Below are 17638 nucleotides of genomic sequence, written 5' to 3'. Positions count from 1 at the left end.
GTAATCTAGATGTCCTCTCGTTCACTTTTCCTCTTGAGGGTGGATGGGGAGGGAAACTGGTGTGAACTCTACTGTATGCATATCCAAAAGAACCTGGAGGATATTATAGAAGGTTGTTTTTTTATAGATAGTTCAAAGTACCAAAAGGGATCATTAGAGTTTAAAATGAGATATCACAGTCTTCAAAGACTGTCAGAATTTAGTGTGATGTTTGCAACAAAAACAGATCTGAAAAGGAGAAGCATCTAGCTCTGGGAAAGACATTTTAGTCTGTGGTCCTTAGTTGACCTTAGCACTGCAAGATGTTTATAGCTAACTGAATGGCTGCTTTGTAAATCCAGTAACTGTTGCTGAGTAGAGCTGGGAACCTAATGAACAGAGGGAACTTGTTTTGAAATCAAGTTACAATGCATTGTGGAAAGAGTAATGCAAGTTTGTGCACTGAGCATCTGTTTGCCTCATGCAGATATTAAAATTAAAGATGTCTTCTGGTAAGATTAGAAATAACTGCTACTTTAATGATTTTTGTAACTAGTTACATCTTTCAAGAATCACTACATCAAAATGATGCAGTTGTCCACAACCTATTTATATTAATGGTTGTCATTTTTGAGGGGGTAGGAGATTAAAAAAGATTAGATTCTTTTGCTATGGAGTTTTGTCAGCACATTTGAATTTTTATATTTATTTTAAAATGAGTTTTATAATTTCAGATGATGAACAAAGCAAACTGGAAAGCTCATCAAGTAGTTTTGATAACTACTATCCTGAAATTGCCAAGGTAATATATATTGTAAATGTCAACTTGGGATATAAAGTATTAAACCTAAGTTAACCACATGAACTTTCAGTAAAGGTAAGGCATTGGCTTGTAGCTTGTGGTGCTTGGAAAGCTTAGGAGCTCTTTTATGAGGTGTGGTTTTTGAGCTTCATTATTTTCTGCTTTTGGAAGGAAATGAGATATTGTCTTGAAGTTTCCTATATAAATCTTAATATGCTGTTTAAATTCAGCATGTCTTATTTTATTAATTCGTTATATTTTGTATTGGTTTATTGCATTCAGGTAAGTGTTAACGTGTTTCTATAGAAATCTAGTTATACTAAAGTCAAATTTTATTTTTAGACTTAAAAATCCAGGGCAGCTGAATAGCAGTGATGAAGTGAATGTATTTTAAGATGTTTGTGTTTATAATGAACTGGCAGGTTAATGGATGTTTCCTGTGTTGCCATGGTTCTTGCTTTCCAATTTTTTTCTTAGTGAAGTGTGATATAAACAACCATGAAATAAAATGGAACCAAATAGAAAATAACAGTAACTCTTCCTCAGCCCATTTGCAGACTTTCAGTTAAATCAATGAATTCTGTGTTGCAGTTGGTTTTGTGAATTTTGTAAAGGAGAAATTTTTGTTAAGTCACCCAAGAACTTAAACTGGTGACCTTTTTTATTGAAGCTGCAGAATCCAAACTCCTTCCTGTGACTTCCTTACTCTTTCTTCTATGTGGTACAGCCTGGAGTATTGAAACTTTTCTGCTTGACCATTCTCTGGAATGCTCTCCCTTATTTTCCTGAGGATCTGTCTGACCTAGTAACTCCTCCTGAAAGTAGTACAGCTTATGAGCTGAGAATAAGCAAACCAAATTCTATTTACTACAGTAGCTAAAACATATCAAAGGATCCAGTCAGAATACATTAACAAGCTTTTAGCACCCAAATTGGTTGGCTGACTTAATTCTTTCTGTTACTGCTTTGTAATCAATTCAGCACATGTACACAAAAAGCTGTTATGTGATAATCTAGCTCCAGCTATGGCTGTAATTGGAAGTTAATTTGGATTGTGGAGCATATAATCAAAGCTTCCTAGGAATGGCTGTAAGCATCAAATAGCATATTTGCATGAGACCATGAAAATTTGTTTCAGAAATAAATACAAAATTAGATGCTCTTATTCTGTGGAAGATTTTTCTTTCTTCCCAGTCAGTTATTATAATGCTTATGGTCCATATTCCTTACAGAGGGGACTTTACTTCAGGGCTGCATATAGTTTTTGTACTCCAGCTGCCACTTCATGTTTCCATAACTTTTGGATCAGAAGCATGCAGCTCTTAAAGCTCGTTATTTGCTAGAATATTATTTTTGCTCAGTTCTTCAAGCGCTGGCATGTTTTATTATTATTATTTATTCCATTGTTATAACCATTTACATTTCTGTTTCCTTCAAAATATTTTTTTTAATTTCCCCTTCCAATTCACCTTTCCTAAACATTGCCTTTCAAAATAATTTCCTCTAATGTATTTTTGTAGCCCTTTTTTTCCTGAGGAAAATTACAGGGAAAACTCTGCCCATTTTCATTACTCTTTGTGTCTTAACTTGATTGCTTTAGATAAATGGTGTTTGTTTGGAGGATTTTTCTGTCCTCTATTCTTTCTTGCCTTGTCTTTTCAGCTGTTGTTTGGATTTGGTTCTTTTTTCCCCAGTGGAAGCCTTGCAGGGCATTGGGCTTTCTTTGAGAAGAGTTATAGTTGCTCTATTATTGTTGTTAGTTCTAGGAGGAAAATTTCACAATAGCTGACCTCATATCCTTATGAGGAGAGAGAAATTCCTTCAGGGATGATTGTAGAGCACCTGACAGTGGGGGAAAAAACAGATTTCCTAGGAAAGGTTTAACCCTTGTGAGTACATATATCTCCAAGCCTTCATTTTTCTATCAATAGCTGTTAGTTCATAACATAAACTAAATAAGATGGTACTTTGCACTTTAGTGCTTAGATGCACACACATCTGTCTCAATCTGTCTTTCCTACCTATTTCATGTTCCATTAATCTGTATTTTAACTACCAGGAGTGAATGAAGGGGTTTTGTAGTAGATTTTTTTTGTGGTTGGTTGGGGTTGTTTGTTTTTGTTGCATTTATTAATCTTAAAATAAATTAGGCCTCTGAAGTAGCTGTGACTGTCATGATCAGTGTGCCCAAGCACCTCCTTAACCATTATTGGTCCCAGAATACCTTGAGGTGGGAAAATACTGTCTCAGTTTTACAGATGAGGCAATAAAATCGCAGAGCCACTGATGTGCTGTAGACAGGGTTCATGGTAACAGGTTCCAGGTTCATGCATTTTCAGTTCTTGAGTTCTGACAGCTGCCCCTGTTCTGTCAGTCAAACATGCATATAATCATCTGGTCTTCCTGCACAAAACACTAAAGAATCTAAAACTATTCAAAATGCTTTAGCTGAAGCAATTTCTGTCTGGCTCCTATGGCTGGGCAATCTTCCTCCTCAGTTCTTGCCACTAAATTTTACCTTTGCAAAATATGCACACAACTTTCTTGCCACCCTTAAATTTTTTCACATTTCCTGTATTTTCCAATTATACCAGTTGTTCAACAAGCTAATTCTGACAGTACTGTGCTGGTATTGAGTATCTGGGTCGTCTCTTTCACAGCAACTCTCCTCTTTTCTTCTTTTTGTGTTAAAGTTAGAAAAGTAAAGTAAATGAAAACCATTGGAACATTTATATTCAAAATAGAACCTCAGAATTTTCTCTTCTGTTATACATCCTCTAAACCAAATTATTTTTTAAAATTCCTGTTATCAACCTAAAAATATGGTTATGAGCTCTTAGAGATTGTTCTTTTGTTTTCTTTTCTTTCTCTTGAGACATAGTAGAAGTTGCTTCAGTCTCCAGCAAAGCAGATGTAGACAGTAGATCACTTCCTGCTGATGGTCAGTGATGAGCATTTTGGGTTGTAATTTCTTTTAACCCATACAGGCTGATCCAAAAAGAACACCTGCCTGTAATGTAATATTTTGTATCCTCATTTAGCCAGCTGCTACTTTAAGAATGGCATTTCTCCTGCATGGGTAATTTTAGCACATGTTCATTTGTCCTATCCTGTGACTTTAAAAATCATAGAATGCTCTTTAAATAATTCCTTTTTCAAACAAAGGTAACCTATGTACACAGTCTTCACATTCTATTTTGTTCCATTTCACTTTTGTTTTACTGTTAAAAGATAGTATCTATAGTATAGTATTTATAGTATCTATAAATCCCAGTGAACTCTGCAAGGTAACTTTTAAATGTGAGGGGTTTATCTTTTGGAAGTTTTTGGGTTTTCTCCAGCTGCCCACAGGAAAACCACTTCTTTGGCTGTAGAGCTCAAGAAAAGTTAAAAAAAAGCAACCAACAAAAAGAAAAAAAGAAAGAAAACTATGATGGTGTTTCTTAATTTAGGTGATCTGTTGTTTCCTCAGCAATCTTATGGTCTCAGGATAACTCTGACCTTTAACCTGTAGTCATAGTATGTGTTTTTATTTAAATAAAATAGGATTATGGAGGTTATTGTTTGAGGAGGCAGATATATAAATTACACTGAAGTGTACTTCTCATGAGCATGGAAGGTTATATGTTGCTGATGTAAGGTTTTGTACTTCTAGGGCTGGAAAAAAGCATTAGGAGAAGAGACTCTCACTTTGTGCTTAGTCATGTTTGATCAATGTAGGTACAAAGCTCAGCAAGGGAGAAATGAATGCATGAATCAAAAATGTATGGAGGCTTGAACATCACAGAAAAAAGCATGAAATTAAAGCTCACTTTAATAGTGTGATATCAAGACCTTTTTTCTTATTTTGAACAGAGTACCAGAGAAGCAGAAATCAAGCTGAAAACTGAAAGCAGAGTTAAACTTTTTGCCTTGGATCCAGATGCACAGGTTAGACTTCTTACAAGGAAGCAAGGGTATTTTATGTTGATCCTTTTGAGATGAAAGCAAACTTAACTTAATATTTATTTTCTTTTTTTATAGAAACTTGACTTTTCTAGTATTGAACCAGAAGTGAAGCCATTTGAAGAAAAATTTGGAAAAAAAATTCTTGTAAGGTGTAATGATTTATCTTTTAATTTGCAAAGCTGTGTTGCAGAAAATGAAGAAGGACCAACAACAAATGTAAATAATTAATCTAATTACTTTCTGTTAATTTGGAAATAAATGTCCCGATATTTAGTTGGCGCTATCCTTAATGGCAGCGATTCCTTGTTGTGATTGAGAAATGTATATTATGGGGATTTTTGCTCTTTTAAATCACAATGAAGGCCTAAATCTACATAAAGTAACTTTGCTGCTAATATTTTTGTTGGGTGGTGGAGAGACAATCTTTTCTTTCAATGTCTTTTACATGTTGTCAGTAATACCTAGGGTGATGGCCATATGTGTTCATGAAAATATTACTTATCTTTTTTTCATACACATTTTTACAGTGATCTAGATGCCAGCACTGTCACTTGATTCTTTCTCTTTTTCTTTTTTTTTTTAATGTCTAGGTAGAGCCTTTCTTTGTCACACTGTCACTTTTTGATATTAAAAACAACAGGAAGATTTCAGCAGATTTCCATGTTGATTTGAACCATGCCTCAGTAAGGCACATGCTGTCCAGTGCATCTCAACAAATGATGAATGGCAGTGGTGACAGCTTACACAGAATTCAGGACATTCATGAAACTGTCTTGCAATATCCAAAGCAGGTAAGAGCTAGGAACCTGAACTAGTAGGATTTTGGATGCAAGTTTCCTGCACGATTTCATTTGCTTTCTATTATGTGATGTAAAATTTGCAGTTTCCTTCTTTATTTCTCTCTTGTTTTATCTCTAGGGAATATTCTCAGTCACATGTCCTCATACTGACATTTTCCTTGTGGCTAGAATAGAAAAGGTGCTACAGGGAAGTATTGCACATTGTGCTGAGCCATACATGAAAAGTTCAGATTCATCAAAGGTATGTTATTTTCTTCTGTGGAGTGAAAAAAATGCTGAGGCAAACCAGATTGATTTCAAATTAATAGCTATAAATCAAAATCTTAGTTGTTTTATAGTAAATTCACGTAAGTGGATAATTTGATTTAGTAAGTTGTAGTTATTTCAAGTAACTATTATTACATTCTAGATAAAGGAACATTTTATTGGAAACATTCATTTCACTTTTTATAATTATGACAATGTAATTTTTAGAATGCCTTTAAGTAAACTTTTTTGACAAAAGAATATTTGACTTCAGTGTGAAAGTTGAGTTGAAAATTACTGAACAGTGAAATGTTAAATATAGATCATAACTGTATGTCTCTCTTAGTTAATGCATCTTACTTAGTGTAAGACAGTTGATGTTTTGTTTGTCTTACTTTTTGGTGACAACAGTTTACTGCACTCCTGCTGGTTTTTTTCTCCAGAACCATTGAGATCATTAAGCTTCTGGTATTATGTATAAAATTCTTTGCAGATTTGATAGAACCTCTAGAATCACTTCTGGAAATTATCCATTGAAATATCTTAAGTTTCCAGGAATCTAGGATGCCATAACATTTTGATGTTCTCTGAAACAAAGCTACAAATGTTTTGTTAGTTGCTACTTCTTGTTTGTCAGTGAAGGAGCAGAGGTTCAATGTTTTTGATTTACAGTTATCCTTAAATAGCCAGACCAGCAAACAAGAGAAAAGTGTTTTTGTAAGCAGTGTCAGCTACTGTTGACATTCTGCCTGTTTTCAGCTAAGAAGAAACAGTTAACTTTCAGTCTCTGCAGGGCAACAGTGTTCTTTCCTACAAATTTGATGCTGGCTGAGCTGCATGTAAAAAACCATGTATTTTTCACTTGGTCTTAATATAGATCAACCTACTGATTTGTTTTTCCAGGAATGTATGAGGGTTTTTTTTCCCCCAGCTATTGTTGGAAAACAGCAGCTTTGTATTTTAGGAGTCTGGTTTTGATGTTGACTGTTTCTGAGTTAAAATAAAACCTGAACTGAGTGTAGGTGATTTTGGTGTCCTTGCGCCTGAGCCATGTGGGGAGGTTAAAAAAGCCCAGGTGTTCCCATAATTGATGCTGAGTTCTGGACTTGTAGTTGCCCTGTATGATGGGATTGGACAATGAGAATGCTCATGGTTATATTAACTTATGCTTTCTAGCATTCAATCACTTACAATTTTATATAAATGAATGCTTAGTTTGAATTTTTCTTCTGTTCTTGTTCTTAGGGACTACACTATTAATCTGAAACAAATTAGAACAGTACCAGCTACATAGGCCTCCATGTGGGTCAATGTAGGGAGAGAGTTCCACTTCCCTGCAAAATTACTAGTCTGGACAAGAAAAAGGGAAAATGGAAGCAGCAAATTCTACAGCCAAAAAAAAAAAATCACATTTTCTCCCCTTTAATGTTGAATACAGTGATTTAATGATCATTGCCTACTAAGGTTTTATGCTTCCGAGTGCTATTTCCCCTTTTTTTACAGGAAAGGGTAATGAAGAGTTCTCTCAAATACACTAATAGAATCAACTCTTTATAATATCAACAGCACAGATCAGGGATAATATTCAGGAAGTTTTAGTCTGTCCTTGGTTTTGCTCTGTATGAACAGATGGGAAAAGCTGATTTCTAGAAAAGAGAAGCCCAAGTGGTTCAGCTCAGTGTTGAACATCTCAAACCAGTGGGTTTCTAGTTTCTGATGGTTGTATTTGTTGGTTCTGTATAATGGAGTTTTTTGTTCATTTAAAAGTTAACAAAATCAAGAATTTGAACTTTTAATGAGAACAATGTTGCAGTGTCCATACACAGGGTTGTCCATGTGATCTTCATGCAACTCTTCCCCACAGTCTGTGTGGAAGAGACTTTGTAGTGGAAGATTTTGTAGTACAAGTCTTGCAGGATATTGTACCACTTATTCTGCAGGAATGTATTCTGTTACATAGGATGAGTGCTGGATATAGGTGGGGGAGCAAGCGAGAGGGGAAATGTTGGGGTTTTTTTGTTTTTTATTGGAGTTGGAGCTTTATTTTTAAAAACAGTTTAATTTTGCTCTAGCTTTCAGTCTGTATTCTGTGTATAATAATGTTTCTCATGCTTAATTATTTCTTATCAGAAATGTAGATGGGTCTGTTTTCACCCATGACGTGCTGTGAAATCAGCAGGCTGTGCTTAACCTGAAATGAATAGTTAAGAGGCATTATCAATTGTCTTTACCTTCACATACTTTGCATTAATCTGTAGTCTTCTAAAGAAGATTTTCTAATTCATATTTGTGTCAATATGTGTGTTTTTTTCTTGAGTACTAATGGTTCAGAAAAATGTAACTTTTCAAATATGGCTATTTCTTTTGTCCCTTGTAGGTTGCGCAGAAAGTTTTGAAGAATGCTAAGCAGGCATGCCAGAGATTAGGTCAATATAGAATGCCTTTTGCCTGGGCAGCTAGGTGAGGACAAATCTTGTCAATCTGTATTTTTTCCTAACTTTTCTCTAACATCTTTTTGCATCTCCCTTCTTGTAAAACTGAATGTGCTATTTAAATGATTTCCTCCTTTGCTGTCAATTAACCCAAGATTTCCAACAACCTTGCACTTCAGCTCTGTAGTAGGAAAGGAGTTATAATCATACATGATTATTCAAACTGTAGATATTGCCAGCTATTTTCTGTTGTCAATATTTTTTACATTATTAAGGATGAAATGGCTCACAGTTATTTGTTAGATTGAGCTATTTATATGTTAAACTCACCTACAATGAGTAAAATATTAAATGCTTAATGAATTTTAATGAAGGATGGTACAGGATATTCTGATCGGTAATAAAAAAAATTCCTGAAATGAATTTCAACTCTTTCATAAACTCAGCTAAAAGCAGGATTTTTACTTTCAGGACATTATTTAAAGATGCCTCAGGAACCCTGGACAAAAATGCAAGATTTTCTGCTCTCTTCAGACAAGACAGTAATAAACTCTCAAATGAAGACATGTTGAAATTGTTAGCAGATTTCAGGAAGTAAGTCTGATTTTGCCACTTGAAAAAACAGAAATAAACCAACCTAAAACCCCTCACTCCTAGCCCACACAATATTGTGTTATGGTCTTGAACTAGAGCATCTAATATTTTGATCTATGTATTTATACGTGTCTTTCACATCAAATATAGAATCTGTATAAATATAATTAAGGCCTTCAAACAAGCTACAGATCTGTCTTTTAGATGGTTTGGGGGCTATAAGCAGGACTGAAGTATAATCCCACATGTAACATGCTGTCATATCCTGAAGTATCTCTGTGCTGGGAGTTACGTTTGCACAATATGCTCATCTGTTTCTCAAAGGAAAACAAGTATGAGCAGAAATCATCTGTTCCCTGACCTTGGACAGGGGATGCTGGCTCTCAGGGAAAGGGATTCAAGCAAGACTCCAGTCCACCCTCCTTGGGAATGTGTGTGTCTCAGGATACCTAAATAACAGAACATTTTTACCAAGTATACTTAAAAATTTTATTGATTTGTGTGCAAGGTTTATAAATATTAACTTGAACAATCACTAAGCACAAAATGGGCTACAGTTTCTTTCTACTTGTTTAGCAAATCTGATAAGGACATGAGGTTTGCAATAGATATTTTAGCTCACTTTTAGCAAGTGGCTAAAAGTTTTGTTGAACTTCATGTAGCAGTGGAGTATACTGGTACTCTGTTGGAACTTTAGTTGTTGAGAATTTTAGATTTTTTGTGTTGTTAAGTACTGATTTTTAAGAGACTTATATTTAACTTGAGATTGTAGAGAAAATTTTTTAAATTAAATAGTAGAACTGAGATTATAAGTATGTAGTTTAATTAAAAGTGTGTGATATTACAACAGACAATAATAGTACTCCTTACCATACTGGTAATACTGGAGTTGAAACAGAGAGTAAATTAGCCTGCCTCACTACTCTGTGAATTAAGGGAGTGCTTTTGGTTACTTCAGCATCCTGTTTGTGGAACCATGTACAGTATTTCACAGGAAATACAGGAGGAAAGGACTTCTAATGTCTAAGGCATATCTATTGGAACTAGAATACCAACTCCAACCAGAAGTTTGCTTCACAGCATGGGATTGCTTTTTGGGAAAACTTTGCATCGACTTGCCAAGCAATAATTTTTAAAAAATCATGCTGCTAACTGTCTTCACTAATAAAGGGTTCTGCATGGTTTTGGCATGGAAAATACTTGTACTTCATGTTTCTGAAGTAGCTACACCATAACATCTATACTTGGGTCTTGCAAGGTGAATTTGTTAGTCTGGAAAAAGGAGGAGATAGAAACTTGCTGATTTCTCTTCCCCCAGGTTTATCCTACTACCATGAACACTTATCACTGGCCACTGAGATTTAAAACTTCCTTACAGATTCCCTCTTGGCTACAAATGATAGTTGCCACGAGTTACTACATGGCAAAACTTGAATTTGAAAGGGTGTTTCATTTAAATTTAAAGAAAGAAAAAATCATGCTTTTCTGTGACCTTTGACACACTTGGGTCTTTTTTTTTTCTTTTCCTGAGAGTTTAAAGGAAAAGAAAACTGTGCATCTAGGCAAAAAGGAAGACCAGATCAGTCATGCACCCTCAAACTACCTTTCCTCTCATATTCCTATTTCAGGATATTACTTTTGCCTCTGTTTCCTATTATCTTTTTTTTACTGGCATCTGATTTGCATTTAGCCTGACTTTGAGAGGTTGTTTTTTTTCCCCTTCCTACAGACCTGAAAAGATGGCCAAACTTCCTGTTATTTTAGGAAATCTGGATGTTACAATTGACAATGTGGCACCAGATTTTCCAAGTAAGTATTAACAAACACTGTTAAATGGACATTCAGGCTTTTTTCTCTTCAGTTCTTTATTTGTTTTTTTCAATGTATTTTCAGATTACGTTAACTCATCATACATTCCCATGAAACAGTTTGAAAACAGCACCAAGACACTCACAGCATTTGAAATAGAGGAGTTTGTTCCTTGTATACCAAAATGCACTCAGCCTTTTACCATCTACAACAATCATCTTTATGTTTATCCAAAGCACTTAAAATATGACAGTCAAAAGTCTTTTGCAAAGGTGAGTAGAGGAAACCTGTACCACTTTCTTTCTCAGTTTAGTTAAGATTGTTTGCATATTAAGTTCTGTGATGATCCCTATGATTAATTGCTTGGGTTTATGTTTTTAACTACTGCTTTAGGCTAGAAATATTGCAGTGTGTGTTGAGTTCAAGGATTCTGATGAAGAGGATTCTTTGCCTTTGAAGGTCAGTCTTTTCATTTTTGTGGCTGATAGAAGTAAATAGTGAGCAGTTAGATAACTAACAGTAGTATTGGATTAATTGATCTGGTTTGGGGTGGTGGCTTGAGAGTAACTTCTGGATTACTTGTTTCTGATAGAAGAGATTCTAAAGAGTCCTCAGAGCATTTCATGTCTTTAATATTTTTTTACTAAAATTCTAAGAATAAACTTGTTGCAAACAAGGGTAGCTTATACCTGCTCCCCAGTAAGGGAAAACATTAAAGATTTATTTCAACTGCAGAGCCAAGCTCCATTTTTTGAGCTATCACAGTGTATAAAAGGTGCCTGGAAGACCAGAAGTAGAGAAATGTAGAGACATCCTGAAGTGAGATCACAGTGTGAGCTCTACTGCACAGCAGGCAGACTAAGCATCCTGTAAAGAAACAAAGTTAAACACAAGTTAAAATATTTCAGATTCTGGGTGAGACATCCTAGGCTGAGAGTAAAAAAGGATCACAGTGTCTTATTGTTCTTTTTTTCCTTTTCTGTGTTCTTAGTGTATCTATGGTAGGCCTGGTGGACCAGTATTTACTAGAAGTGCATTTGCTGCTGTTCTGCATCACCATCAAAATCCAGAGTTCTATGATGAGGTAAGCTGCCTTTCTGAGGAAACTTTACCAGGTCAGCCACTATGTAAGTTTCAAAATACAAGAAAATATTAGAAGATTGCAAAGTTCTCAGTTAAATCAGGTCCCCTTTCTAAGGACTCTTTATGGTTTTGTATGTTTGATTTGTGGTCTAGCTTCAAATACCATAAAATCGGGAATTATTCTTTTAATGTAGAGCCAGTAACACATGTCAGTGCTCTGGCTGAAAACTTCTACAGAGATTTCTTTGCCTTTCAGATTAAAATAGAGCTCCCCACTCAGTTACATGAAAAGCACCATTTGTTGTTCACTTTCTACCATGTCAGCTGTGATAATTCAAGCAAAGGGAGTACAAAGAAGAAAGATGTTGTTGAAACACAAGGTTTGTACACTAATGCCTTACTTTAAGTAAGGGAAATTTTTTGAGTATGCTTATCTGGTAACCCATAATTTTTGTGATCTATATAATGCTTTCTAATTACATAGGTCTGACTGAAAATTTTAATAAAATGTTTCTTCTAATTTTAAATGTTTTAAATTTTGGTTTAGAGTGTCCATTGAATGTGCAGTGTTTTTTTTTTTAAATCAGTGACAATTACTTTGTGCTTTCAATGTTTTGTAGTTGTTTGAGTTCAAACCATTTGGCCTTTACAGTAACATTTTCTATTTTATGAATTACATGCCAGAATTATTTGGTAAGACTTTTGTTGTAAGGGTGTATGTGAAGTTTCATAATATTTAAAATTACTTGCCTTTCATGTTCTGTAGTTGGGTATTCTTGGCTTCCTTTGATAAAAGATGGAAGAGTGGTCACCAATGAGCAGCAAATCCCAGTGTCAGCAAATCTTCCCTCAGGCTACCTTAGTTATCAAGAAGTGGGTGTTGGAAAGGTATGTTGTAGAAAATGGCTCCAATCTTAAAAAAGAACCCAAACATTGTGGAGAGAAAGATTGGTTGTAATTCCCCAGTCTGCTGATAAGATTTAAGTAATTTTCCAATAGAATTTATTTTATTTTATAGTTGAAATGGAATGCTTAGCAAAAGTCAAAGTTAGTCCAACTTAAAAGATGCAGAAAAACCCAAAGAGAAATGGGAGACAGAAAAAAATGTATTAGGACAGATTGAGTCAAATTCTTGTAAAAGTCAGAAAGTTGTTACCTACTTACTTCTGTTGTTATTTAGCTGATACAATTAAGACATGCATATGTTTAATTTTCTGTAGTAATAATTAACTAGAAATTACAGTAATTTTTAAACATTTAAAATTATTTTGAGTTTATGAAGGTATGCAAATAATCTGAAGTCCTTTACTAAATTTTTTTTAGCATTTCATGCTGTCTCCTTTCAGTAAGTCCTTTATTCCTGAACAAGTCTTATTCTCACATCTTGATTTTTGTGATCTCTATACTTCACAAGTAAAATTTATGGTTGTATTTTTCAAAGCAGAAAGCTTGCATAATTGTAGTCATAAAAATCATACCAAGGAGGATACAAAATGAAAATGTGATAGGGAATTTGACAAAGTTTGAATGCGGAGACAAAATTGACTAATTTTGGAGGAAGAGACCTAAAATCAACAGCAAAAGGTGCTGCTCTCCTCCTGTTTTACCAGCTGGTCTTTTTTAAACTCTGCTGTAAGCTTTCCAACCATTGTCTCCTTCACATCTTTCATCCTCTCACGTTGTAGGTGTATTCTTTATGCCTCTGCTGTTTGTCTCTGCTCATGCCCATGGGTAGAATATTAGGACCAATATGACTAGTGGTAGATTAAGCAATAAAGTCTCTCCCTAACTGGATATCAGGGTCAGCATTCTCAGTTCTTTGGAAATGGGATGAGAAGGAAGGGCTGACAGTGTCACTACCTGTCAGTGACATATGTTAAGTTTTAAACCTTGTGAATATCTGTGGAAATCCTTGTGTTATTTTTCTGAGAAAACTAGTAAATATTTCTCTCTAGTCAGAAGTTTCTTTGCAGAATTGTAGGGAAAACACAAAATCTGTGACTTGCAGAAATCAATTTTGTTAGCCACCAAGGAAAATACTGTGGGACTTGTAAAGTACATTTTAATCTTCATAAATGCTTTTGGAAATATTGCCTGCATAATTTTGCTTTATTTATGACTTTATTCATTGCACACTGCATTTCTTCAACCTGTTTTTTTCTTTTGGAAAGAAGTGTTGTTAATGGTACAGTTACTTGTTTTATTTTAATATACTACTACATTATTTTACTTTTCCCCCTCATGTATGTGTGCAGCATTCTGGTCCTGAAATTAAATGGGTAGATGGAGGCAAACAACTGCTGAAAATATCCACTCATCTGGTGTCAACTGTGTATACACAGGTGAGTTATAAAGCAAATTTAATTAGAGAATTTTTAGAAATTATATCTGTTCATAGTATGTATATACAATATATGGGAAGCTTCTTAAACTCAGTGCGCTCATCTCTTTTTTGTCTCTTGGGCTTTTCTCATGGTCTGTTTCTTTTACATCAGATATGAAAAACAGATCTTAAATTGAAGTTATTCAAACCACAAACCTTTCGTCTCCTGTCATCCATTCCAGTCTGAATTTTCCAGTTAGATGAGAGGTCATAGTTGTCTAAAAGCTGTTTCCTGGCATGTCTGCAAAGCAATGAGTCTTGTTAGACCTTTTCATAGAAAACATATTATGATTGGTTGGGATAATGAAGTATGCTATTTTCTGTCAGTAGGAAGCAAATATAGGTAGCATTTTGTATAATGGGTATTCAAAAAACACTTAAAATTTTATTTTAAAAAATAAGACTTGATAAGTCTTCAGAATAGTGCACTTCAGCTATTATTTTTGAAAATTGAATCTATGGACAAAGATATGTATTTATACATATAAATAATTTTAATGAATTATAGATTGTAATGTTGGATATTGTTTAACTTGTTGTTCTTTTTGTCTTTGACAGGACCAGCACCTGCATAATTTTTTTCAGTACTGTCAGAAAACAGAGTCTGGAGCTCGTGCACTAGGAACTGATCTTGTGAAATACCTTAAGGTATAAAATGGCAGTGGATAACAGATTGTGTAATTCATTTATGTTTTTGCAAAGCCTTGGAGCTTCAGACATTTTATAGGTCTCATTTTTCAGTGTGAGGATTAGTACTGTGACTATGACTCGTATTAATGGAATATGCTGTGAAAAAAACCCACAAAGATACTTTCTGCCTTAAATAAATTTACAATTGCAATGTAAGAGGAAACCAAAAAGAAATAATGAGACAGTATTGGTCAGAGTGGCAATTTCAAAACCCTAATGGCTTACTTTGTCAAAATAATCAAATTGAACTGTGTATGGAAATTGTGAGGAATCACAACTCTTGATATTTCTAAAATTTTGCTTAGAAGGTCGTCATTGTTGGGTCTTCAGTTCTCTTTTGGGATTAGATCAATAATGGTTTGCACTTCAATTTTTTCTGACACAGATCACATAGGATGAAAGACCATTTTGTCTCCTGAATAGTGTGGATGTGTAGGCAAGGCAAACAGTCAGAGACAAGACAGCTGCCTAACACCCAACACTAAATGGAAACATTTGACATTTGTTATCTGTGTGCACGTTCAGCAAATACATTATTTTTTTTCAAATTCTCTTTCATTCCAGGGAATTTTCTGGCATAATACTTTGTAGGATGAACTTCATGCACTGCCTTTTCTGTTAGGGTGGTTATGTCTGTAGGATGTTTTGCATGGTGTGCAAAATGTGTTGCATCACATCTTTTTGTGATGGAATGCAAAGGCATATCAGGAAGAAATTGTCATTAATAATCCACTGTCTGCAATTTCCATTAAGTAGTTAGGGATTTTAGTTCATCCTCAGTTTTAACATGGTTGCTACTTTATTTTTTAGCAGTAACTAGTGTAATTAGTATTGCACTTAGCTCAGGCAAGAAATCTGCATGTTTTTGTAGAGCTTGTGTTTGCTAAATGTCTGCATTGGTGGATGAAATACCAAAATGTACCAATATCAGTCTCAGTGTGCTGTTGGGCACATGGGCAGACTTTTCACTGAATCATTACCTAGAGTGCATTTCAATGGAAAAGTACAAATCAGTACTTCTAAAATGCTGTTAATAACACCAAATTTATATCCCTAATTTATTTTCCTGTAGAAAACATTTACTAAATATTTACATTGGAAAATATCCTTCATTACTTTCTATGCCATATTTTTGGTAACAAGCACCAAATGGTGCAAGCAGCTTGTATTTTTGGAAAAAGACTTGCAATAATTTTTTTTGTTTCAGAATTTGTGATTTAAATGCTGTTGATTCACAGGAGTGACAGTATTGCCACTCTCTTTTAGAGCCTTCATGCTATGGAAGGCCATGTGATGATAGCTTTCCTGCCAACTGTTCTAAACCAGTTGTTCAGAGTTCTCACCAGAGCAACTCAAGAGGAAGTTGCAGTCAACGTGACAAGGTAAAGAATTTTAAGTGGTTCATAGAGTCTACATGATGACTGGGTTATCACATAAATCTGTAATTGAGTGGCATTTTTGCTGTTGCAATCAGAGCTTTCTTTATAGGTTTACTTGTTTTCTGTCTTCTGTTTAGGGTTATTATCCATATTGTTGCTCAGTGTCATGAAGAAGGTTTGGATAGCTACCTGAGATCTTATGTGAAGGTAGGTAAAAGTAAATTGAATATTTCCTTTTTTATTTCCCTAATAAAGAATATATTTAAATTCAGTTGCATCTATTTGATTTCAATTATTTTGTATTATGCCATAATTTTGTATTTAATTCTGTTTTTCCTCCCCAAGTATGCATATAAAGCAGAACCCTATGTTGCTTCTGAATATAAGACAGTACATGAAGAGCTGACAAAGTCAATGACAACAATTTTAAAGCCATCTGCTGACTTTCTTACGAGCAACAAACTGCTTAAGGTATGTGTTGAACTGTACTTTTTACTGTATGTTCTTACCTAGTCATAACTGAAGAACAGGAACTAAGTGTACTGAAATAGTTGTTGAACAAATGTGGCAATCTTACTGAATTTTTCTTTCCTCTGCAGTATTCATGGTTTTTCTTTGAAGTTCTGATAAAGTCAATGGCTCAACATTTGATAGAAAACTCTAAAGTGAAGGTATGTCAACTTTTGCAAAAAATATTCTAAGGAAGATCTGTATGGTCTCTTCTTTCTCCAATCACGTTTTTTATTGCATATTAGAAAGAAAGGGAGAGAAAGAGGCAGCAGGAGAGATCAGTTTCAATATTAGACAGAAAAAACTAGAGGGCTGGATTCAACATGAATATAAAAGAATAGAAACCCTTAAAATCCATAGAGTAGAGTAGTCTGTGTCATCAGACTTTCTATTAGGAATTTGTAATTCTTGTGGTACGAAGAAGTTGGGAGCAGTAGATAACACTTTGATGTAAGCAGTATCCAAAAAAATGTGGGCTTTTTCCTGAGCAGTACTGTAGCTCTGATATTAAATGACTCTGAGAACAGTGAGTCATGAAATGTACAGTCTTCTGGATGTAGTAAGAAGTGTCAATATTTAATTTTGTGTTATTTCCTATGCTGGAAGGAGAATGCTAAAACTTCAGAAATGCATTTTTCTACAAGCTTATCCTGTGAGCAGTATTTTTTACATTGGTGACAACTTTTTAGTGTATTTACTTCTGGATTGAAACAAGTCTTGAAAGTTTCAAGTATACAACATAGTTTCATCTGAATAACATAATTGTTGTAGTTGATTATAGTGATATTGTTATCACTATTTTCACTGTGTATTTAGAGTATAACTGGAAGTCTGAAGTACATGAGGGAAAAATAATTGTACAATGAGCAGGCAAAAAGCTTTATAGTGCTACACTTAATACTCTATGGTATCATCGGTAGAGTTTGAGTCCCGGTTCAAGGAGCCTCATTGTCACCTTCTCTGTAATGTGAATGAGAGAGGAG

At 34.6% G+C, this 17638-nt stretch overlaps 1 protein-coding gene across 2 annotated transcripts in view; it reads left to right on the top strand.

Moving 5' to 3' along the window:
* Positions 1 to 17638, top strand: part of DOCK9 (dedicator of cytokinesis 9) — a 76341-nt gene that overhangs the window by 19906 nt on the left and 38797 nt on the right. For both annotated transcript variants that reach the window (XM_066545137.1, XM_066545136.1), the window contains exons 8-26: positions 714 to 781; positions 4637 to 4711; positions 4805 to 4945; positions 5320 to 5520; positions 5648 to 5770; positions 8153 to 8235; positions 8679 to 8801; positions 10531 to 10610; positions 10695 to 10882; positions 11004 to 11069; positions 11602 to 11694; positions 11950 to 12073; positions 12460 to 12581; positions 13949 to 14035; positions 14635 to 14724; positions 16033 to 16148; positions 16283 to 16352; positions 16491 to 16616; positions 16745 to 16816. In XM_066545137.1, the coding sequence (XP_066401234.1) occupies positions 714 to 781; positions 4637 to 4711; positions 4805 to 4945; positions 5320 to 5520; positions 5648 to 5770; positions 8153 to 8235; positions 8679 to 8801; positions 10531 to 10610; positions 10695 to 10882; positions 11004 to 11069; positions 11602 to 11694; positions 11950 to 12073; positions 12460 to 12581; positions 13949 to 14035; positions 14635 to 14724; positions 16033 to 16148; positions 16283 to 16352; positions 16491 to 16616; positions 16745 to 16816 (2048 nt within the window). The remainder of the gene's footprint in view (positions 1 to 713; positions 782 to 4636; positions 4712 to 4804; positions 4946 to 5319; positions 5521 to 5647; positions 5771 to 8152; positions 8236 to 8678; positions 8802 to 10530; positions 10611 to 10694; positions 10883 to 11003; positions 11070 to 11601; positions 11695 to 11949; positions 12074 to 12459; positions 12582 to 13948; positions 14036 to 14634; positions 14725 to 16032; positions 16149 to 16282; positions 16353 to 16490; positions 16617 to 16744; positions 16817 to 17638) is intronic.

This window comes from Molothrus aeneus, chromosome 2 (assembly GCF_037042795.1).
Source record: "Molothrus aeneus isolate 106 chromosome 2, BPBGC_Maene_1.0, whole genome shotgun sequence".
Classification (NCBI taxonomy): Eukaryota; Metazoa; Chordata; class Aves; order Passeriformes; family Icteridae; genus Molothrus; species Molothrus aeneus.
The sequence above is the reverse complement of the archived record's forward strand: the minus strand, read 5'-3'. Positions and strand labels throughout refer to the sequence as shown.